The 19,630-nt window shown below is 38.7% G+C and overlaps 1 protein-coding gene across 1 annotated transcript in view; it reads right to left on the bottom strand.

Moving 5' to 3' along the window:
- kcnh5a (potassium voltage-gated channel, subfamily H (eag-related), member 5a) overlaps nucleotides 1-19,630 on the bottom strand; it is a 171,130-nt gene that overhangs the window by 26,620 nt on the left and 124,880 nt on the right. Inside the window, exons 10-11 of the mRNA XM_007256657.3 lie at nucleotides 15,173-15,425; nucleotides 8,887-9,083 (exon numbers count right to left, since the gene is read on the bottom strand). Coding sequence (XP_007256719.3) covers nucleotides 8,887-9,083; nucleotides 15,173-15,425 — 450 coding nt within the window. The remainder of the gene's footprint in view (nucleotides 1-8,886; nucleotides 9,084-15,172; nucleotides 15,426-19,630) is intronic.

The raw sequence follows: 19,630 nt of genomic DNA, 5'->3' as shown, positions 1-19,630 counted from the left end.
GGCCCCTCCTACTCACTGCTGACAGTAGCCAGCTAACCAGGTTTGTGGTTCCTGCAGCTGGCAAAATATGAAACTTCAGCAATCACGAAGTGGAAACCAGAAAAGAAAGGAATGAGAGGAAGAGGAAGAAAAAAAATTAGGCCTGCATGTCTTGTAGAAATGCTGCAATATAGCAGCAGGTAGACTAGCAAAAGAATATATGAATAATGTTTGTTTGCTATATTAGTACTAGAACTTTATGTACACATGCTGATAATATGCTACACACTGTAATATGTTATATTAACAGGAAAAGCAAAACAGATTCACTGCTTATCATACTTAATGACATGACAACGCAATAGTACAATGTTCTTAACTTGTTTTTTCAAAAAGTTGGCATTGGCCCATTTTGCTTGGGGCCCTCAAATGCCTTAAAACAGTTCTGTCTACCAGTGATCTCCCAGCTCTGGACTCAACTACCCAGAAAAAAACACACACTGACATCACTTATTTACTTCCTCACAAGACTAATCACCTGACACAATCACCAGAGTATTGATTTCACCTGTTGACTTCACTGGACATACTACATACTTCACTCAGTCATTGCTGTATATTTGATTTGTTCTGTCTGTGATTACAAAGAGGTTTTTATACCCATGAATTGTTTATTTTGTGTATGACCGTTTTTGATTACCTTACTATGATTTTTTCCTTGCCCTCTGAAACTGCCTTGCCCTGTTTTGACCTGGACTGTCTCACACTCCTTGATATGTTTGTCAAATTAAGTTTTCATATTTTGGTTTTGATCCCGCCAGTTTTTGACCACAGTGTTGGATTATCATGTTCTAATAGCGTCCCTTTATTTTAACTGAGCTTGTCTCATCAGTGCCTGGTCCTTGTTCTGACATTGGCATTGTTTTCACCACTTTTCTTTCACCACGATTCTTCCTTCATTCCTTTTCAGTATTTTGAAGCATTTTGGGCATTTTTACAATGAATGGATTAACTGAAATAATCAAAAATGAAAACCACTTTATTGGAACTTAGATTAAAAGTTTTAAAAAGTCAAGAAAGTTGCTTTTTAATTGATATTCCATTTTCTATTTTAGTGTTCTGCTCCCTGTTCTATTGTCTGAGGAAAAGTTAGCTTGAGATATGAAGCAATAGACAGAAACATCAGCTCTCCATTCTCTCCATTTAGTTCTTCAGTAAAATAGTTCTAAGAGTCAGGGCGTATTGCAGGACATAATGTCACTTTTGCAAAACTGCTATGTGATATTGCTCTTTAAAAAAAATCCTTCCTCAAGCTGTTGAAGACATTTGTACAGGAGCTGCATACAACGGAGGCTCTGCCCACTGGAAGCTCTAGGGAATTTCAGGGAGAGGGAAATGGGTCAGCTCTCATCTGCCCAATTTATTATTTACCAAACAGAAATGGAGAAAATGTGTCAGCTGGATTCAGCAAAACTGAACACTACCCTTCATGCACAAGCTTTGTGCAGTGCTGACATGACCGCTACTACAGTTCAGCTCCTCTTTCTAGATGGCTGTGTACTCTCTCTCTCTCTCGCTCTCTCTCTCTCTCAGAAGCTAAAAAGAAGCTACAAGTTCCAAATCTAATGTGATGCAACAGAGGTAAACACTTTTCATACCTCTTATACAGCAAATGTTCCGCACATTGTTTCTGCACTCGCACTAGGCAGCATTTTCCAGCATCAACATTTTATCCACTCTCAGATACACTCTCAGCACAGAATCATAAATTTGAATGGTTTACTGTAATACACATCCATCAAGCCTAAACAACTATCCGCCCGGACACTTTTTGGGCAGAGATACGACAAGAATCTACTTTCATGGCTTTTTTTTTTAGTGTTACTTTTGCAGATGTGTGTATTTCTCCCATCCAAGTCTTTCCCTTGCTGCTGAAAGAGCAATTCTCTGTCTCCTTACTCGCAGTAATGGCCTGAATGATGAAGCTGCTTTGTTCAGCTTATTGGCGAGGAAGTGGACAGCTTCCAGTAGAGATAATGTAAATCTAGTGAGAGAGATCCAGCACTCTGCTTCCCATTGGCATTTGCAGCTCCAAACAGGTCTGAAATCAAAACCTCAAAGACAGAGAAAAAGAAGAAGAACGTATCTATTTTTAACTCAACGACAAATGGCTACATCCTGCATAAGCAATGGTTCAGTTTTCTCATCCTTAGAGCAAAATGTTAGCCTCAGTTATTGCCTTCCATATGCTACACACCTGCTTTTGTATGTATCTTGATTATTATATTATATTTACTAGGTATATGGATTACCATACTAATGTCAGTCCCCTCCAAATGTATTTGAACAGTGAGGCTAATGACATTTTTTGCTGCTGTAGATTGATTAAACATCTGGAAATAAAAGTTGAAATGTTGATCTTTTGTCTCATATTAATCTTTTAATGACAAACCCAAATGTTTCAATGCAAGATATGGGATGTGATTTTTTTTGTCTTTTTCTCTTTTCTTTATTATCTGTTCTTCATGTGTGTATATGTTTTGCAAAAAACAAAATAAACTAAACTAAACTTTTCAGTCTACAGCAGAAATAATACCATTGGCCTCACTGTTCCAGTATGTTTTAAGGTGTATGTGCATTTTGAAGGCTTTCAGTTATTGACTAGCCCCACTCTCGCTGCACAATTTATCATCTACCCTCTACACTAGACCATCACAGAACCACGACTCAGCAGATACTGTATTATTTGGGTGGTGCACCTTTCTCAGCACACTGTGAACACTTACTCTACAGTTTGAGCTAAACTGGCCAATAAATATAGCACTATTGATTTTGTAGACAGCACAAAATTTAGGGTGCAAAAATGATATCTATTAATATCCATCTTCTTGGTCAGGAAGCCAACCCGAAATCAAAAATGCACCCTGGACTGCAAAATGTCACTCATTCACCAATTTAACATAACCAAATTATCTTACTGTAAAAGACTTTGTTCACTAAAATGAGAAAATTTTACCTAAAATGATCAACTTTGCCTAATTGAAGTACAGCACAATATTGTCTGTGTTCATTTGGATTAGAAATGTGTAGAAATATTGTTTAAAATTTTTTGTAAAGTTAACGCGACTAGTAATCTTTGCTCATTATAATTATAAAGTTTATACTTTTAATCTGTGCTTTATTAAACTAATTAATACATCCCAATATTTAGTGTGTTTTATGTTTGAGTTTTGCTGAAATGTTGCATATAAATTGAAGTCAAATCAGCATGACAGAATTGAGCACGCCTAACACAATATCTTAAGACACTTTAAGAAGGAATACACAGTACGAGCACAGTGGAATGTTTAAGTGTGAGAGATATCTGTGTAGTTTGAGTTGGTTTTAGAGACAAAAAATATTTCAAATTTTTAGTTGTCATTAACTTATTATATTATATTATCAGCGAACTGATAGATCAGCCCACCCCACTACTGTCACTTTAGCCTGTGTCTGTCTCTGTTTTCCGGTCTTGTGTCCCTAGCCATGTGCTTTTTTGAGCACATGGCATTTGTTTTGGTTATCCTTCTGTCTCCGCCCCAGCCCCGCCTTAGCCGTTAGTGTTGTAATCTCTTGTCTCATTTGTAACCCTGCCTCCTTGTTAGCTCCCACAGGTGTCCCTTATGTTTGCCTGTGTATAAATACCCCATGTGCTCCTTTGTTATCTGTTGCGCTTTTTGTTTGACCTTATGCTGTTACTCTGTTTAGATTGTGTTTATATGTTTTGTTTAGCCTCAGACCTGCTGTGTTTTTTTGTCTTCAGTTTTCAAGGTTTTCTTTATGTAGTTTATTTCTTTGTTATTTTGGCTTGTTTGTTTCAGTATTTTAGTTTATCTTCTGGTTCATAGTTTTTTGTTTTAGTTACCTTTTTGTTATATTATTCCATAGTGTTTGGTTCTTTGTTAGTTTCTTAATGTCTAATAAAAGTGACTTGCGTTTCCATCCGGCCTCCTCCTCAATGTTACAACTACACAGCAAATTCTGATTTTTGGAATAAACTCCCTGAGAGTATTTGACCATCAAATACAGGGTTAAAGTAACTATTTTCTGGGAGTTGGCCTTTTAACTCTGTTCAGGAGGTAAATCTGAACTGTTGTGGGAGTTAAAATATTTATCCCATCTCTCAGCTATCAGAGTTCATTTTATCATAAACTCCTTCACAGTGTTCACAATTAATGAAACAAATTGTGTTATTAAACTAATATTTTTTTAAAAACCTGGAACATTTAGGAGTAAAAATGACAACAAAAAGCATCATTACTGATAACAATAACAGTTTCATACTCAACAAGTGTATGCCAGTATTTTTTCATTGCATGGCAACTTTAATCCTGCATTGCAGTCCTCAGTGCATTGCCAGCACTTGTTTTACACTTAACAGTACAGAAGATGGTAACTTGCGCTTATAGCCAACAACACATCAGCTAGGCAAACAACCATTTTATAAAATATCAATCCAAAAACATCCAATGGAAGGAGCCCTGGTGGACGAGACTTCACACTGATGGTAAGCTAGGATTGGGGGACACGCCCATTAGAAAGTTCAGTTGCTCAACTCAACACGTTCGAATAAACTCTGAAATAAACTCTACACCAAAAAAGAGTTCCCCTCAACTCAACATGTAGTTTAAGTTGGAGAATAATACTATTCACACTATTTAACACTTTCACACGTTTTTGTTTAACTCCTGATTTTTGAACTCCAGAAATTTGCTGTGTATAAAGTGTGCATTAAATGCTAAAAAAAAACAGGTTGAGGTTGCAGGGTACAGGTTAAAGGTAGTCAGATAAGCTGGCAGCAGAGTGCACACACTAAGAAAAGTAAGTACAGATTTGTACCTAAAAGGGAACAAAGCTTGTCGCTGGGGCTGTACCTTATATTGAGGTACAAAAAAGTACCTTTCAGTGAAAGTCCTTTTTTGTACCCATATTTTTGTGCCAGTAAAGGTTATAAAGATTATAAACATTATCTTCTACTGAATATGGCTCAAAAACTTGATGATCCAAAATTGTCTGGCTTTCAAATAAAAAAATGTGCAAATAAAATATATATTGTTTATTAGTACACTGATACAGAATACAGTATGTACCTTTTGGCTGGTAAATGGTACAAATCTGTACTTATTGCTGTTAGAAAACACTTTGTACTTCAAAGGGAACAAATCTGACCCTGTAAAGTACCTTTGAGTACAAAAAAGTACTCATATCGTACCTCTGTTTTTTAGAGTGCATGTTAGAAACAGTAAAACAGCAGAACAGTCTGAATGATACTCAAAGCACAGAAAGAAGCACCTTAAAGTCAGGAGTTGGGTTCCTTGCTTCTGCGAAAGTTCAGCCCTCTGGTGCAGTAATGGCTAAAGGCTAAGGTTCCGGTGCTCTTTCAGAGCTAACCTTTCCTTTCAGAAGCATTTCACCAGGCTTTCACTGAGCCTCTTCCTCACAGCGAGGATACCAGGAGGAGCAGCGCTGAGAGAGCGGGCAGTCATTGACCAGGGCAGATATAGAGCATAGTGAGGGGTTTTGAGTGACAGCTCAGAGATAAAAGCTGCTCCGGTAAGGCCGAGAGAAAGAGGAGGCTTTCAGCGACAGAAAGGGCTGATGGGTATTATGTGTGCCCGCATGAGGCCAAAGTCCTGCAGTGAGAAGAAACGCGAGACACCTGCTAGAACACGTTTTATTATCTCATTGTTTTTGGTCCGGGCTGGGATTGGTGCGCAGGATGTGCAGTCTTCATCCATCCGTGTGCTGTGGAATCTGATTAAACGTGGGGTGAACGGGGGGCGCTTGCTTTGTTTGCTTAATAGTGTGAGCCCAGAATGTAAGCAGAAGAGCATGTTTGTGTGTTGGTGTCGGTAGTTGAGAACCTTCCTGCTGGTGTGACTCATGCTTTATTCAGGGGGGCACCGCGGGGGGCATTTCTTCAGCTCATCAGCGCAGCTGTCCAGCTGCTAGAACACAGGGGGAGGCAGGCAGTCTGTGTCACTCGGGCACGGAGGAAACCAACATTCACCCCCCCCCAACTCTTCTGTACAAAGCCCCCATAGGTGTGTGAAACACTCGGAGGCAGGGTTACGTAAATACGGTGAAATAGGCAGGGAATTGCAAAAATTTCTTGCCTAGGTTATGAAATTGGTGCATGACTAAAATTCATCACTTAAATGTAGAGGTCTGCGCTCATGAGACCCGTCAGAATATTTAGTGGTGCGGGACAGAATTTAATTGTTATTGGCGGGAGAGGGAGTTTAACCCCTTAAAATGCCTTAAAATGTCCCGTATTCAGGCTACAGGTGTAGGTCATACAAACCCTTTTCCTCTACACTGAGGGTAAACCTGGTTAAGCTAAAATGAGGAACTATATAAACAAACTTAATGGTAAAAAAAAAAAGAATGGGAAAAAATTTAAATTTAAGCAAACAAGTACAATTTCATTTAGAAGTAGGAAAACATGGAAGTAAAACCGAAAGCAATAAAATAATTCAACATAAAAAGATAAAAATCGACAATCAAAAATGTAAAGCACTCACACTGCAAAAAAAATAAAAACAATAAGCAAAAACTAGACAAAATATATTTAAATTGAGATGTTTATGTGCAAAGACTTAAATCAAGCAAAAATCTTTTTTTGGCTTAAATTTGGACAAAAAATCAGAGTAACTCATAACTTATAAATAACTTAAGATTAAGTTCAACTTCTAAGTGACAATGATTAAGGTCCTTATTCCTAAAATAAGCACAATAATCTTACACTTAAAGAGCATAATAGGACAAAAAATCCTATCAGAGAAAAAAAAAACATTATTGCCTTAAAATTAGATGATTTCAATAGATAAGATTTTGTTTTTTTTGCAGTGCAAATTAAAAGATTAAACACAAATATACACATATACAAACATTTAAAGCTCCCAGCAGCCTGATGTTTTAGCATCAACCACAAATTCCCAATTTGCATGAGTGAAATTTTTGACAAATCCTGCACCACTGCATATAAGGAACAAAAAATATTGTTTTGTGTCAGAATACCTTCCATCAAACTGCAAAAAATACACACTGAATGTTAATGACCATTCGGCACCATAACCATAATCACAGCATTATTGTGTCCACTTAAGCCTTGAGTGTTTTAGGGCAACCTGTTTTTAGCTGTTTTGCTGAGTAAAGTGATCATATAAAAACCACTGTATGGGTAAATGAATAGTATAGATGCTATACAGTAGAACAACTGTTGAAACTATAAGCTATAAATATCTTTCATTATGTATCTTATGAAGTAATTTCATCAGAAATTGTATACTATATAATCACAGCAGATTAGATTTGGTACTGTATGTCATCATAAGGAAGGCCTTCCTCCTTGTCAGGACTGCAAAAAAAAAAAAAAAAAAAAAGAATGAATACTGTAACCCAGCGCAACTCAGTGCAACTCCTGCCACCTTAGGCATGCTTGGCAGCGTTCTGACTAAACCTGGAGCTTGGTGAATGCATTAACTGCAGGTTGGTCATGTAAATTCCTTGTCTTTCTGCTCAACATCTGAATTCAGAGGTACTGGAACTAAAAAATGCATTTTGTTGCTGTCAACTCTTTCTTTTAAAAAGACTATGGATGATTGTATTGGTACCACTTTAAAATAAGACTACCTTTATAAAGGGTTTATGAATGTTTTTTAATGAGTTTATTAATAGTTATTAATCAGGTTGCAAATGCTAACCTCCAGATTAGGAGAATCTCTCGCTATCTTTAATAAACTCCTGAAGACAGAGCTCTTCAAAGAGCACTTACTCTCCTAACACCTCTAACACACTAACTACTTCTAACCCCATTTGCTTCTTCCCCTCCTTCACTTCTCTATCCCTTTATTTCCCTTCGACCTCCTTTAAGCCCTATTTAAAAATGGTTTATCTTAACTTCTATTACTTTTGTACTTGACTATTGTAAGTCGCTTTGGAAAAAAGCGTCTGCCAAAGTAATGTAATGTAATGTAATGTAAAAAAATATATAACAACACATAAATAGAAATGTCAACAGTGAGCTAAACATTTGCAAATTTGATTCCACACTCATTAATACTGTCAAACCTCAGATAGTCCTAAAAACTGATTTTACTTTGTGTTTTCCATAAACCTGTCATATTAATATATGTGTAAGTATGTTTAACTATTTACTATAAATTAAATGACTAAGTTAAATTAAATGACTAACAATGGATCACTGTTGCCTTTTTAATTGATGTGCTGTAACTGTCAATCTATCAATGGTTTTTAAAGCATTTACAACCTTATTAATAATAATTAATAGACTCATTTATAAAGCATTTATAAACACTTTGTAAGGGTAGTCTTATTATAAAGTGGTACCATTGTATTAAATGTTATTTCCTGAGCGATACATTCTACCTCTTTATTTGTCAGCTAATGGTAGTGAACCTACCTTTTTGAGGGCTATTTAAAGAAAGGTCTGACATCAACAAATTTTCTTAATTGTATTGTGGATGGAGGTTTTCCCTGAGTAGCGAGTCTCAGCGCTCTCTGCAGGCTGTCAGTCCAAATGAATCATTCATGTGTTTAAACAGTGTGAGGCCAGGTTCTAAGGCCAAAACCGGGCTGGAGACTCCACTTCACCACTTAACCCATAATAAAATCAGACTGCTGTGAGTTCAGGTGAGGATAAATGGCAAGCTACAGTATGAAAAAAAAAATCTGTGCAGCAAAATCTGCAAGTGGCACAAAATATGTGCCAAAAATTCAAATATGCAAAATGCCAATCCACTGGACGACAAAAGAACACAATGAAACTGGGTGTTTCCGTTTTTTGGAACATTTGGAACAAGTAACAATTCATCATCTCAGACAGGGAGTGAGCGTGGCCCTTACCCGCTTGCGGAGGTTGCAGGTGAGGATGAGGTTGCGGGAAAATGAGTTAGCGAAGGCTGTGTAGAACTCCAGCACCTTCAGCAGGGCGTCTCTCCTGATCACGTGAAGGTCGCAGTACGTCAGCGCTCTCACGTTGGCACACGCATGAGCAAGCGCCGTCTCCTTCCAGAACACGTCACCAAACACGTCGCCTTTACCTGCAAACAATAGTGAGAAGCTAGCAAATGAGACGATACACTAGAAAACCTGTAATCCTAAACTTACAATTTTAAGTAATATACTTCAAGTGATAAACTAACCAATTGGGAAACAGGGCCCAGTTTCCCAAAAGCATTTTAGCTTTAAGAGCATCTTAATATATATACAGAGAGAAAGTGCTAAGTGTAAAGCTATCTTTTTACCATCTAAGTATTACAGGGGTGATAGCGTTCCGGCGCCGCGCCGGAAATCCGGCGTAGCGTGGCTCTATAAAAAAAAAATATATATATATATATAAATAAAATAAATAAATAAATAAATAGAGCCGGTTCAGGTATTAAGTCCCGCCTCTCAGTAGAAACTGCGGAGGAGCGGGGGAAGCCCCTCCCTTGCTGTGAGATTTAGCAGCGGGATCGGACGCAGCAGCTTCAGCTGATTTAAAAACAGATCTGGATATACGGAGATTTTTCTCAAAAAAAGATAACGGTAGGCTAAACACGTAAACTGTGATGATATGTTTCTGATAGCTGGTTAAAAATACACTTCTTGTATCAGCACACAGATTAAACCCACTGTGATTAATAAACTGCAGCTGTGTTAGTGAGTTAGCTTGATAGGGAGTCAAGGTTTTAGAAAATAAATAAACTATATATGTAATCTTCAACTTGCCCTGTACCTGATCAGCTAATCACTATTTCACATATTTCACTGTCGTTATTAGTTTAGGATTACAGGAGAAAATGAATATAGCTAATTAGCTAGAAGCCAGATGTAGTGGATAGTCAGAATTTAGTACAGTACTTTATGTTTGTAGTTTAAAGCAGTTTCTTAACCCTGATCACTGAACTAAAATTGTGTTTTCCACAATTCCACAATCATTTCACCTAGATTTTCACCTGATCTTGATTTTCACCTAGAGTGACAGCTGTCACAGTGAAAATGAAGCGGAGTTATGAAAGTGGTTGTGCTAAACGAAAGAAACGGGCAGAGAGCAAAAGAATCGCAGATGCACTGCCAAAATTCACCTCCTTTTTTACACCTCCTGAACCGATCAGTGTTTTTGGGGCCGATTCCGATCGCCGGTCGTCTTTCACCACGATGGGCCGATCGCCGATACCGATCTTGGGCGGGGCCAAATGCCACATTAATGCCACACAGGTGCCTGGCAAACCTGGCTGGTACAGATTCCCCTAATTACATTCACACCAAAGCAAACACTGGTAATTTACGCTGCTAGTAAATAAACATGAATGTTACTGACCAAAATAAACGCTTTTTATGAGAGATATAAGTTCTGTGTAAATATTTATAAGACAATACCTGACAAAATCAGTTTTAATGACGTTAAATAAACATCACTGTGACAGCGCTAGTCGCAGTTTCACCGCAGTAAAGGACGAGGAGGTGAATCACTTATCTAACCAGCCTTTACTGATTTCTGCCCCCAATAACCCTTTCAATAACCTCCAATAGCCTTTAATAGTCTTCAGTAGCCTTAAACAGTCTAACCTTGCAGCCGTGGTGTGTCCACTAAACTCCGTAGTTATAAACATCCTGAGGTTAGCAGCGCGCTAACTGACCTGTTTATAATGTAATCCGAGCAGTGACTCCGGGATGGCTGCTCTAAACTGCTGCTGTTAGCTGCTTGGGCTGAAATATGAACTGTAGAGCGCTGTATTATCCGTTTTTAAAACCTTTTCCTACACAGATGAACTTAAAAAAAAACGTGTAAAAAAAACGCTCCAGACTGGCTGAGCTGAGCTCTGTAGCCCGTGGCTGGGCTGTAGCTGTGACTGAGTAAAGACAGCGGGGGCTTGTGCTGCTGCAGTGGTTGCCGACTAGTGGTTGGATGAGGAACTGCAGCTTCTTGTAAGTGAGCAGTTTCACCGGTTTCACCAGTTTCATCCACACACAGCTCTGATAAACTGCTTAACCCTAAACTCCTGAATCAGATCGGCTAAAATCATAAGAATATCTGCAGAACAGTGTTAATATGCAGAAGAATATACAGAACAGTGTTAATATGCAGTAGAATATGCAGGATCAGGGTTGAGAAACACTGCTGTAATGTGACTTCTGTTCATTTGTAGTTCACAGTAAGACCACATGTCCTGACGTTTATAAAAATCTCTATGAAACATAAAGTTACATTATTTTACACAAGGACACCATCTTAAGAAGAGCTCTCAGTAGAAAAAAAGAGTGGAGAAAATGTAAATATGAAAATGAAAACGTTATCTAAAATGTGTCACTTGACAATAAGGTTATACACAGACTATTAAATGTTTGAATAATGTGTCAACATTTATGCCTATGTTACGTCACATATGCAGTCTGTTGTCCCTCCCCAAACCCCCCCCCCCCCTTCCTCACCCTGTTGGAACAGGAAAAAAAAGTTCAGGCTCAGGATTTTTTTTCACTATCACCCCTGGTATTAACTAACTGTATTTTTTGCACTATAAGGCGCACTGGGAATATAAGGCACATTTTAAGAGACACTTTAAGGAACTTCTAATTCAGCAGGTCTCGCTGCTGGGTGGTGGTGGGTGGTAGTTAACTAAGTTAAGTAAAGCTAAGCTAAGTAAACAAAACTAAAAAAAAAAAAAATTAAAAAAGACTTTCAAACGAGTGCTGGATGTTAATCTACATAGATTTCTCTAATGAAAACTGTTTATTTGGGTGAGTAAAGCCCTTCTATTTGTTTACAGTAAGCTTAGATTCCAGAATCTCGTTAGCATTAGCAGCTAACCGCTAGTGCCTGAACCAGATTATAAGGCGCATTTTAACAGTCACTATTAGGAACTTCTAATTCAGCAGGTCTCACTGCTGGGTGGTGGTGGTGGGTGTAGCTAACTAAGTTAAGTAAAGCTAAGCTAAGTGAACAAAACTCTAATAAAAAAAAAAACATTTTCTTTTAAAATCAAACAAGCGCTGGATGTTAATCTACACAGATTTCTCTCCTGAAAACAGTTTATTTGGGTGAATAAAGCGCTTCCATTTATTTACAGTAAGCTTAGATTCCAGAAAAAAATCAGTTTCTCTAATTTTGCTATTTATAGGTAAATGCTTGAGTAAAATGAACATTGTTGTTTTATTCTATAAACTACAGACAACATTTCTCCCAAATTTTAAATAAAAATATTGTCATTTAGAGCATTTATTTGCAGAAAATTTGAAACGGCTAAAATAACAGAAAAGATGCAGAGCTTTCAGACCTCAAATTTCATATTTAAATTTCCTCAAAGTTCATATTCATAAAGTTTTAAAAGTTCAGAAATCAATATTTGCTGAAATAACCCTTTTTTTTAGCACAGTTTTCATGCATCCTGGCATGTTCTTCTCCACCAGTCTTACACACTGCTTTTGGATAACTTTATGCCACTCTTGGTGCAAAAATTCAAGCAGTTCAGTTTGGTTTGATGGCTTGTGATCATCCATCTTCCTCTTGATTATATTCCAGAGGTTTTCAATTCGGTAAAATCAAAGAAACTCCTCATTTTTAAGTGGTCTCTTATTGTCCAGAGAATCATGGAAGAGTTAATGGCTGCACATTTTGCTGTAAGATATTATATCTCTTCTGCTGGGCACAGAGGGATGGAACAGAGTGAGGCACTGTCTCTCTGCTTATTTATTTTTTGCCACTCAGGTTCAGCGTTCTGCAAAAAAAGGCTACGTATAAAACTGACTTTGTTTGGGCCATGTTCCTAATCTGGTTTCCTCCAGCGTACACTGCTGGCTTTGATGAGGGGCATCATTAGGAGCCCAGCAGGTTCAGAGTGGTGGGTTCAATCGAACGCCTTGGGGATAATTAACGCACAGCGCTCCCGTCTTATTTCATTTCATAATCATTAAGGCAAGAGAGCATCTGATCTGATACCCCATTAGAGCAATGAGAATTTAAGCTCTTTTCTGCAGCATCTAATCAGACCTAATGTGATGTCATTGGATGAAAACGAGAGCGTCAGAGCCGGGCGCGTCACACTTTTATGGCACAAGCCCATCAGCATTATTCCACAATGAATGCACGAAACATTGCTTTACATATTAAATATGTGTGCCAAAGTTTGCGACAGTTTTGAAGAATGATTCTGATTTTATTGTTTAGAGGCTGGATGAATCTCCCCGGCTCGGAGCTGCCACTTCCAACTGCCTTAACAATGCCGCCTTTGTAGACAAATGACAAATAGCAAAAACAATTATGCTAAATTAGAGAAAAAAAAATCAATAAAATTGCTTATGCTGTGGCTCCCTGGTGATATTGATCACTTTACTCTTCTTCAGCTTTAAAAAAGTCTGTATGCTGGTTCATTCCTTCATATTCCTCTGCCAACAGAATCAGGTGTACAGTCCCGGCTGCACCGGAGGCTCTGAAATACCCTATCAGATCCACGAGAAATAAAAACTGATGGCAGAAGCATCTGTGCAGTTCCATTAAAGCAGAATAATTACGCAGGGAGAGCAGGGAAACAAACCCCATACATAATTCAGGAAGGGCTGAGTGCAAGTTTTGCTTGGCTTGGAAGATGACATGAGGCAGACTGGGCTTTGCATCAAAAAATCTGAATAGTCTGAAGTCCATTGTTCATTACTGTTAGACATCTGTTTAATCGGCCTCTGTCAGATGGTCCTATTTCCTCAATCACGCTTCATCTTAGTTTTTTTTTAAATCCACAGATTCCAAACTTAGCAGGGATTTGTGCAGGTCTTCAACACACGCTGCCACCAGGTGAGTAATTACACTGAGCTGAACTTCCCCGAAAATAATTTGTGTATCAAGATAAATTCCCCATCTTGTTACGAGACTCAAGAAAACATAACAAGCCTCCTAACTAGATTTCTCCTCTACTGTTTTTACAGCTAAACTGAATTAACTCTCATGCTGAGCTGAGAGCAGGCGCTGTGGTGCACAGATTACACTAGGGAATACACTGTAATAAGTGTTTAGTCCATGAACAACCGCACATCATTATATTTAAAGGGGCAATATCGTTGTATTCTAATAACCTTAGTGTTGTTAGTGTTTGTTTAAAGGAACAATATTACCAGCCAAGACGTTTGCTTTTTAAGTTTATAACAGGAGATGCTATGGTAATGTTGCTAAAAAAAATTAAAAGTAGACTGTCACCAATCCAGACATTCAGATGGGGACTAATGAGCAAAAAGACAGACCAATCTGGATGTAGATCCTGCAATCAAAGAACACTGATAGGTCTAGTGAGCACCAAAACAGATCAATCAGAATGTAAATCCTGCCTACAGAATACACGAATGGTCTAATCTTTCTGTTACTGTTACTATTTGCCGATGTCGGGGAGCCACTATCACAGCGCGCTCGGAGGAAAGCACAGCGGCTCGGCTATGATAGATCAGCTCACAGACGCCCTGTGCTGCAGACATCACCCTAGGAGTGATGTGGGGAGAGAGCACCATCTACCCACCCAGAGGGAGCAGGGCCAATTTTGCTCCCTCTGACGCCGGCAGCTTGATGGCAAAGCTGCATGAGCGGGGGTTCGAATGGGGCGGAGTGGGGCATTTGGTGGATGATGCTGTGGTTCCATTTGTAATTGAAAAATTTAAATGCGAACTATTTAGGTTGTTATGCTATTTGTACCCAAGTGTTTGGACTTTTAAAGTAAGTAAATGAAGACATTAGCACTGATTTACAGAGAGGAGATTAGTATAGAGATGAGTAAAGTGGTCTGGGTCTTTTAGCCCTAAGTTAGCCTATAGCCCAGAGTTAGCCAAGCCCAAAGTACACATCTATATGTCTATCTATCTTTCTATATATAAATGTTTTTTTTTTTTTTTTTTTTTTACTTTTTTTTCAACCACACAACTATGTTTGTGTGTAAACCACACAAAGATTATGTCTAGTCTTTGGTAGGTATCTAGGTAGGTAGGTAATTTAGCATGTTGCCCACTTCACTGTGATAGAATGTAATAGTGGTTTTCATGAAAGACCCTCAGAAAACAACAGACAACAGGTTGCTGTATCAGTGACATACAAAATGATTTCACTTCTGATTTTTTGTGTGTGATTTTTAATAATTAAATAATTACAAAAGAGTATGCTCTCTAAGCGTCGCACCTAGAATGGCGATGACCTCGTCGTCCTGAATGACCTCTAGTGATCCAGACACCACGAAGCAGAGTGTGTCGACGCTCTCTCCGGCGTGGAAGATGAGGTCTCCGGGGGCGCAGTGTGTGGTCTGGAACTCCACCGCCAGAGAGCGCAGGCAGCCGTCGCTGGCCAGCCTGAAGGCAGGGTGCTCGTTAAACACCTGCCGGTTCAGGTGGACGCAGATGTCCGCCCGCATGTCTTTGGGACAGATGGACAGCACCTGGGCAAAGAGATGGGAAAAGGGCATTAGTGCACAGCGGTGACATGCTGCATGCGGTGTGTGTCGGCTGGATGTGTGTGTGTGTGTGTGTGTGTGTGAGATCGTGGGTGGATGACACTAGGCATCAGCATCTTAAAGTGTGGTCAGTGCTGCTGTAATCACGTAGGCTCTAGCTGACTCAATAGAATCTGAGAGCAGTCTAAAAAAAGACCATTCAGCAAGTGTCCAGCCTGTAAAATATGCGGGTGAAAAAAGTGCGGTGCAATGTGGAGGGGCGTGTGTCCTGGTGACTGGAAAATATGGAAAAGCACAGGCACTGCATCGGCAGGCAGTGAGTTTAGCTTCTTTTAGCACAGTTCGTTATTTTTGCCCCGCTGAAGGAAACAAAACAAACAAAATAAGATCTTGCTCAGCTGCTCTTGGTATTTGCAAATGTCAGTTTCCCAGCACGCATGAATATTTCATTTTGGTGCTGTCTAGAGTTATAATTAAATTAACTGCGAGCTGAAGGACTAGCGTACGCTCTCTTCCCCTCCCCCTCGCAAAAGAGAAAGTTATTATAAAAACAACAGAGGCGGAAAATATCCTCAGTAATCCCGCTGATAATGTTATTAGCTGACTGAAATAGCTGCCCGCGACAAGATAAATGTGCTTTAGAGCAAGTGAACATTTATTCATCACTACAGATGTGAACAGTGATAACCCAGACCCTAATCAAGGTTCCCTGATCAATAGCTGAAGCACAATGATTCTAATTCACTACACATTGATCACAGCTCACAATCAAATACAATGCACTATTATTGAGTGCTAGTGTCTTATTTAGCACACTCCAACCATGCAGCTGTAGCCTATAGTATAGATCCCCGCAACACAGTCAGAATAGAGTCAGAACAGTCAGACCACAGTCAGAACAGAGTCAGAACACAGTCAGAACACAGTTAAAACACAGTCAGAACAGTGTCAGACTAAAATCAAAACACAGCCAGAACACAGTCAGAATAGAGTCATAACAGGGTCAGAACACGCCAGAACACAGTCAGAAGACAGTCAGAACAGTCATGACACAGTCAAAACAAGTCATAACACAGTCAGAACAGAGTCATAACACAGTCAGAACAGAGTCAGAACAGAATCATAACACAGTCAGAACACAACCAAAAGAGAGTCAGAACAGACTTAGAACAGCCAGAGCACAGTCAGGACACAGTCAGGACAGAGTCAGGACAGAGTCAGGACAGAGTCAGGACAGAGTCAGGACAGTCAGAACACAGCCAGAACACAGTCAGAACACAGTCAGAACACAGCCAGAACACAGTCAGAATAGAGTCAGAACAGTCATAACACAGTCAAAACAAGTCATAACACAGTCAGAACAGAGTCATAACACAGTCAGAACAGAGTCAGAACACAGTCAGAACAGAATCACAACACAGTCAGAACACAGCCAAAGGAGAGTCAGAACAGACTTAGAACAGTCAGAACACAGTCAGGACATGGTCAGAAGACAGTCAGAACAGTCAAAACAAGTCAGAACACAGTCAGAACAGAATCATAACACAGTCAGAACACAGCCAAAAGAGAGTCAGAACAGACTTAGAACAGCCAGAGCACAGTCAGGACACAGTCAGGACAGAGTCAGGACAGTCAGAACACAGCCAGAACACAGTCAGAAAGGAGTCAGAACACAGTCAAAGCAGAGTTAAAACACAGCCAGAACAAAACCAGAACACAGTCAGAACACAGTCAAAACCAAGTCAGAGCAGTCATAACACAGTCAGAACACAGTCAGAACATAGCCCAGGAACACTTCATGATCAATTTCATACTGCTTTTCCGTTATGGTTGGCATGTCAGTGTATTTATCTAAATATATTAGATATTTAAATATGACATTTTTTATATCGCTTAAATAAATGGCAAACTGTTCACAAATAAAAAGGGGGCAGAACAACAGATCTTCTCCTGCTTCCTTATTAGAGTTTTTGTTTTTTAAATAGTCCAAACTTACTCAGCTAAGCTTAAATATATATATAAGATATATAGGGTATATAAACTATTAATGGAGATCTGAAGGTTTTTCTTAAGAGAGTTTATTAAATTTGAGAAATTATGTGGGAAAGGATATTTAAAAAGATCTCTTCTCTAATACATACTTTTCTACTATGTATTTTCACTCATCTGAAAGAATCAAAATGATAGCATTTATAACATTTAATTGCACTGGGGTGGCTTTTTGGAAACTCTTCCAGAAAGGTGTGTGTGTGTGTGTGTGCATCTGTGTGTAAAAGCTGAAAGCTACAGTATTAACGCTGCATTTTTAAGTGCCAAGTAAGAAAGTGGAGAGGAGCACTGGCTGCATTCACATGCTAATGGTTCCATTAGAGGCAGTGGGACAGGGGTGCAGGCAGCACAATAGAAAATGAATTAGATCTCATCTCTCTCACTTCACCAGAACTTAATTAAAATGCTGCAGAGCCCCATAGATGATGAGCCATCACATCGGGAGACCTTCACCCAGCCCAGACATGCATCACACGTGTGTACTGTACAGACATAAACCTGCATCCCAAACCTGATAATTCAGGTTTAATTCAGATAATTATTTCATAAACTCATATACAGTAATTCGTGCACAGCTTTTTATGTTTATTCCTTTAGTTTGTTTTTGGTCGCTGTACATGTCTATATCTCTGAGTTTGGATAAAGGAAAGTAAGTTAGCATACATTTCATATCTATATCCTGAGATATTAAAAAATGGCACGATCTTTCCTACATTAAAACATTTAGAAGGATTTGTTTGTCTCATTTTTGTGTAGCTTATATCCACTTTTAAAATACAGGGATTGAACAATGAAACTGAAACATCTGGTTTTAGACCACAATAATTTATTGTCCTGACGGACAGTTCTGGTGGAAACAGGAGAGTTGAGGTGCACACTGAATTCTGCCGTGGTTTTATATATATATTTTTTTGGATACAATCCGGGTTAGGCAGTTTCAGACAGTTTCTTCTTGAGTCCACAGTTAATCCCGTTGGATGTGGTTGGTCCTTCTTGGTGGTATGCTGACATTACCCTGGATACCGTGGCTCTTGATGCATCACAAAGACTCGCTGTCTTGGTAACAGATGCACCAGCAAGACGTGCACCAACAATTTGTCCTCTTTTGAACTCTGGTATGTCACCCATAATGTTGTGTGTATTGCAATATTTTGAGCAGAACTGTGCTCATACCCTGCTTACTGAACCTTCACACTCTGCTCTTACTGGTGCAATAATGTGCAATTAATGAAGATTGGCCACCAGGCTGCTCCAATTTAGCCATGAAACTTCCCACACTAAAATGACAGGTGTTTTAGTTTCATAGTCCAACCCCTGTAAATGAAGCACCCAATATTCATTTTTTATTAAAATGTAGCCAAAATGTAGCAGGAAAATCTGTGCTTTCTCCTGAAAACAGTATTAGTCTCAGCTTATTGATGAATATTACATCCTTACACAACTGCATGACTGGCAACATCAACTTCTGCCAATGTCTACTACAAAATCGAATACAGTATATACAGAAATACAATTCACCAATTTAGCTATGACATATTAGATAAAACATATAACATTATTTTTTGTTGTTTTTCTGTGCTTAATCGGAAACAAGAAGATTCAAATCAAGGACACGGCACTACTGGGAATTCCCTTTTTCTACTGGCCCTACTGGGATTTTTCCGAGGCAAAATAAATGTGCAAAATACACAATTAATTAATAGAAAAACAAGAAACTGGTACATACGTTATTATGTTTTTGCACATTGACTAGATACTTTTTTTTGGTAGCCATCAGCAAGCTTCAGGCAGAATTTGTATTGAGTTTAATTAAATCTGGAACCTGGAACTCACCCAACTCTTTTAAATATAGTCTATATACTGTATGGGCCATTGCACTGAATATGTGCCATTTGCTTGTTGTAACCAATCCAAATTAAACTTAAACTAAATGAAACTATTTTTTTTTATTCTTGAATTAGTCTGAATCTAATAACACATGTATTTAACTATCCAAAACATGTACTGGTCAAACTAAAGGCAGCTTTAATTAACAGAAGTGTGAGATGATGCAGTGAACTACATATCATCTCCTTAAACCCTAGGTTAATCATTCTTCAATTACTACAATGCAAAATTGTAAATTATGGAGTCCCACAGGG

Source organism: Astyanax mexicanus, chromosome 1, assembly GCF_023375975.1.
Source record: "Astyanax mexicanus isolate ESR-SI-001 chromosome 1, AstMex3_surface, whole genome shotgun sequence".
NCBI classification, from domain to species: domain Eukaryota; kingdom Metazoa; phylum Chordata; class Actinopteri; order Characiformes; family Acestrorhamphidae; genus Astyanax; species Astyanax mexicanus.
Note: the sequence above shows the minus strand (reverse complement) of the source record. Positions and strands in the feature narration are given on the sequence as shown.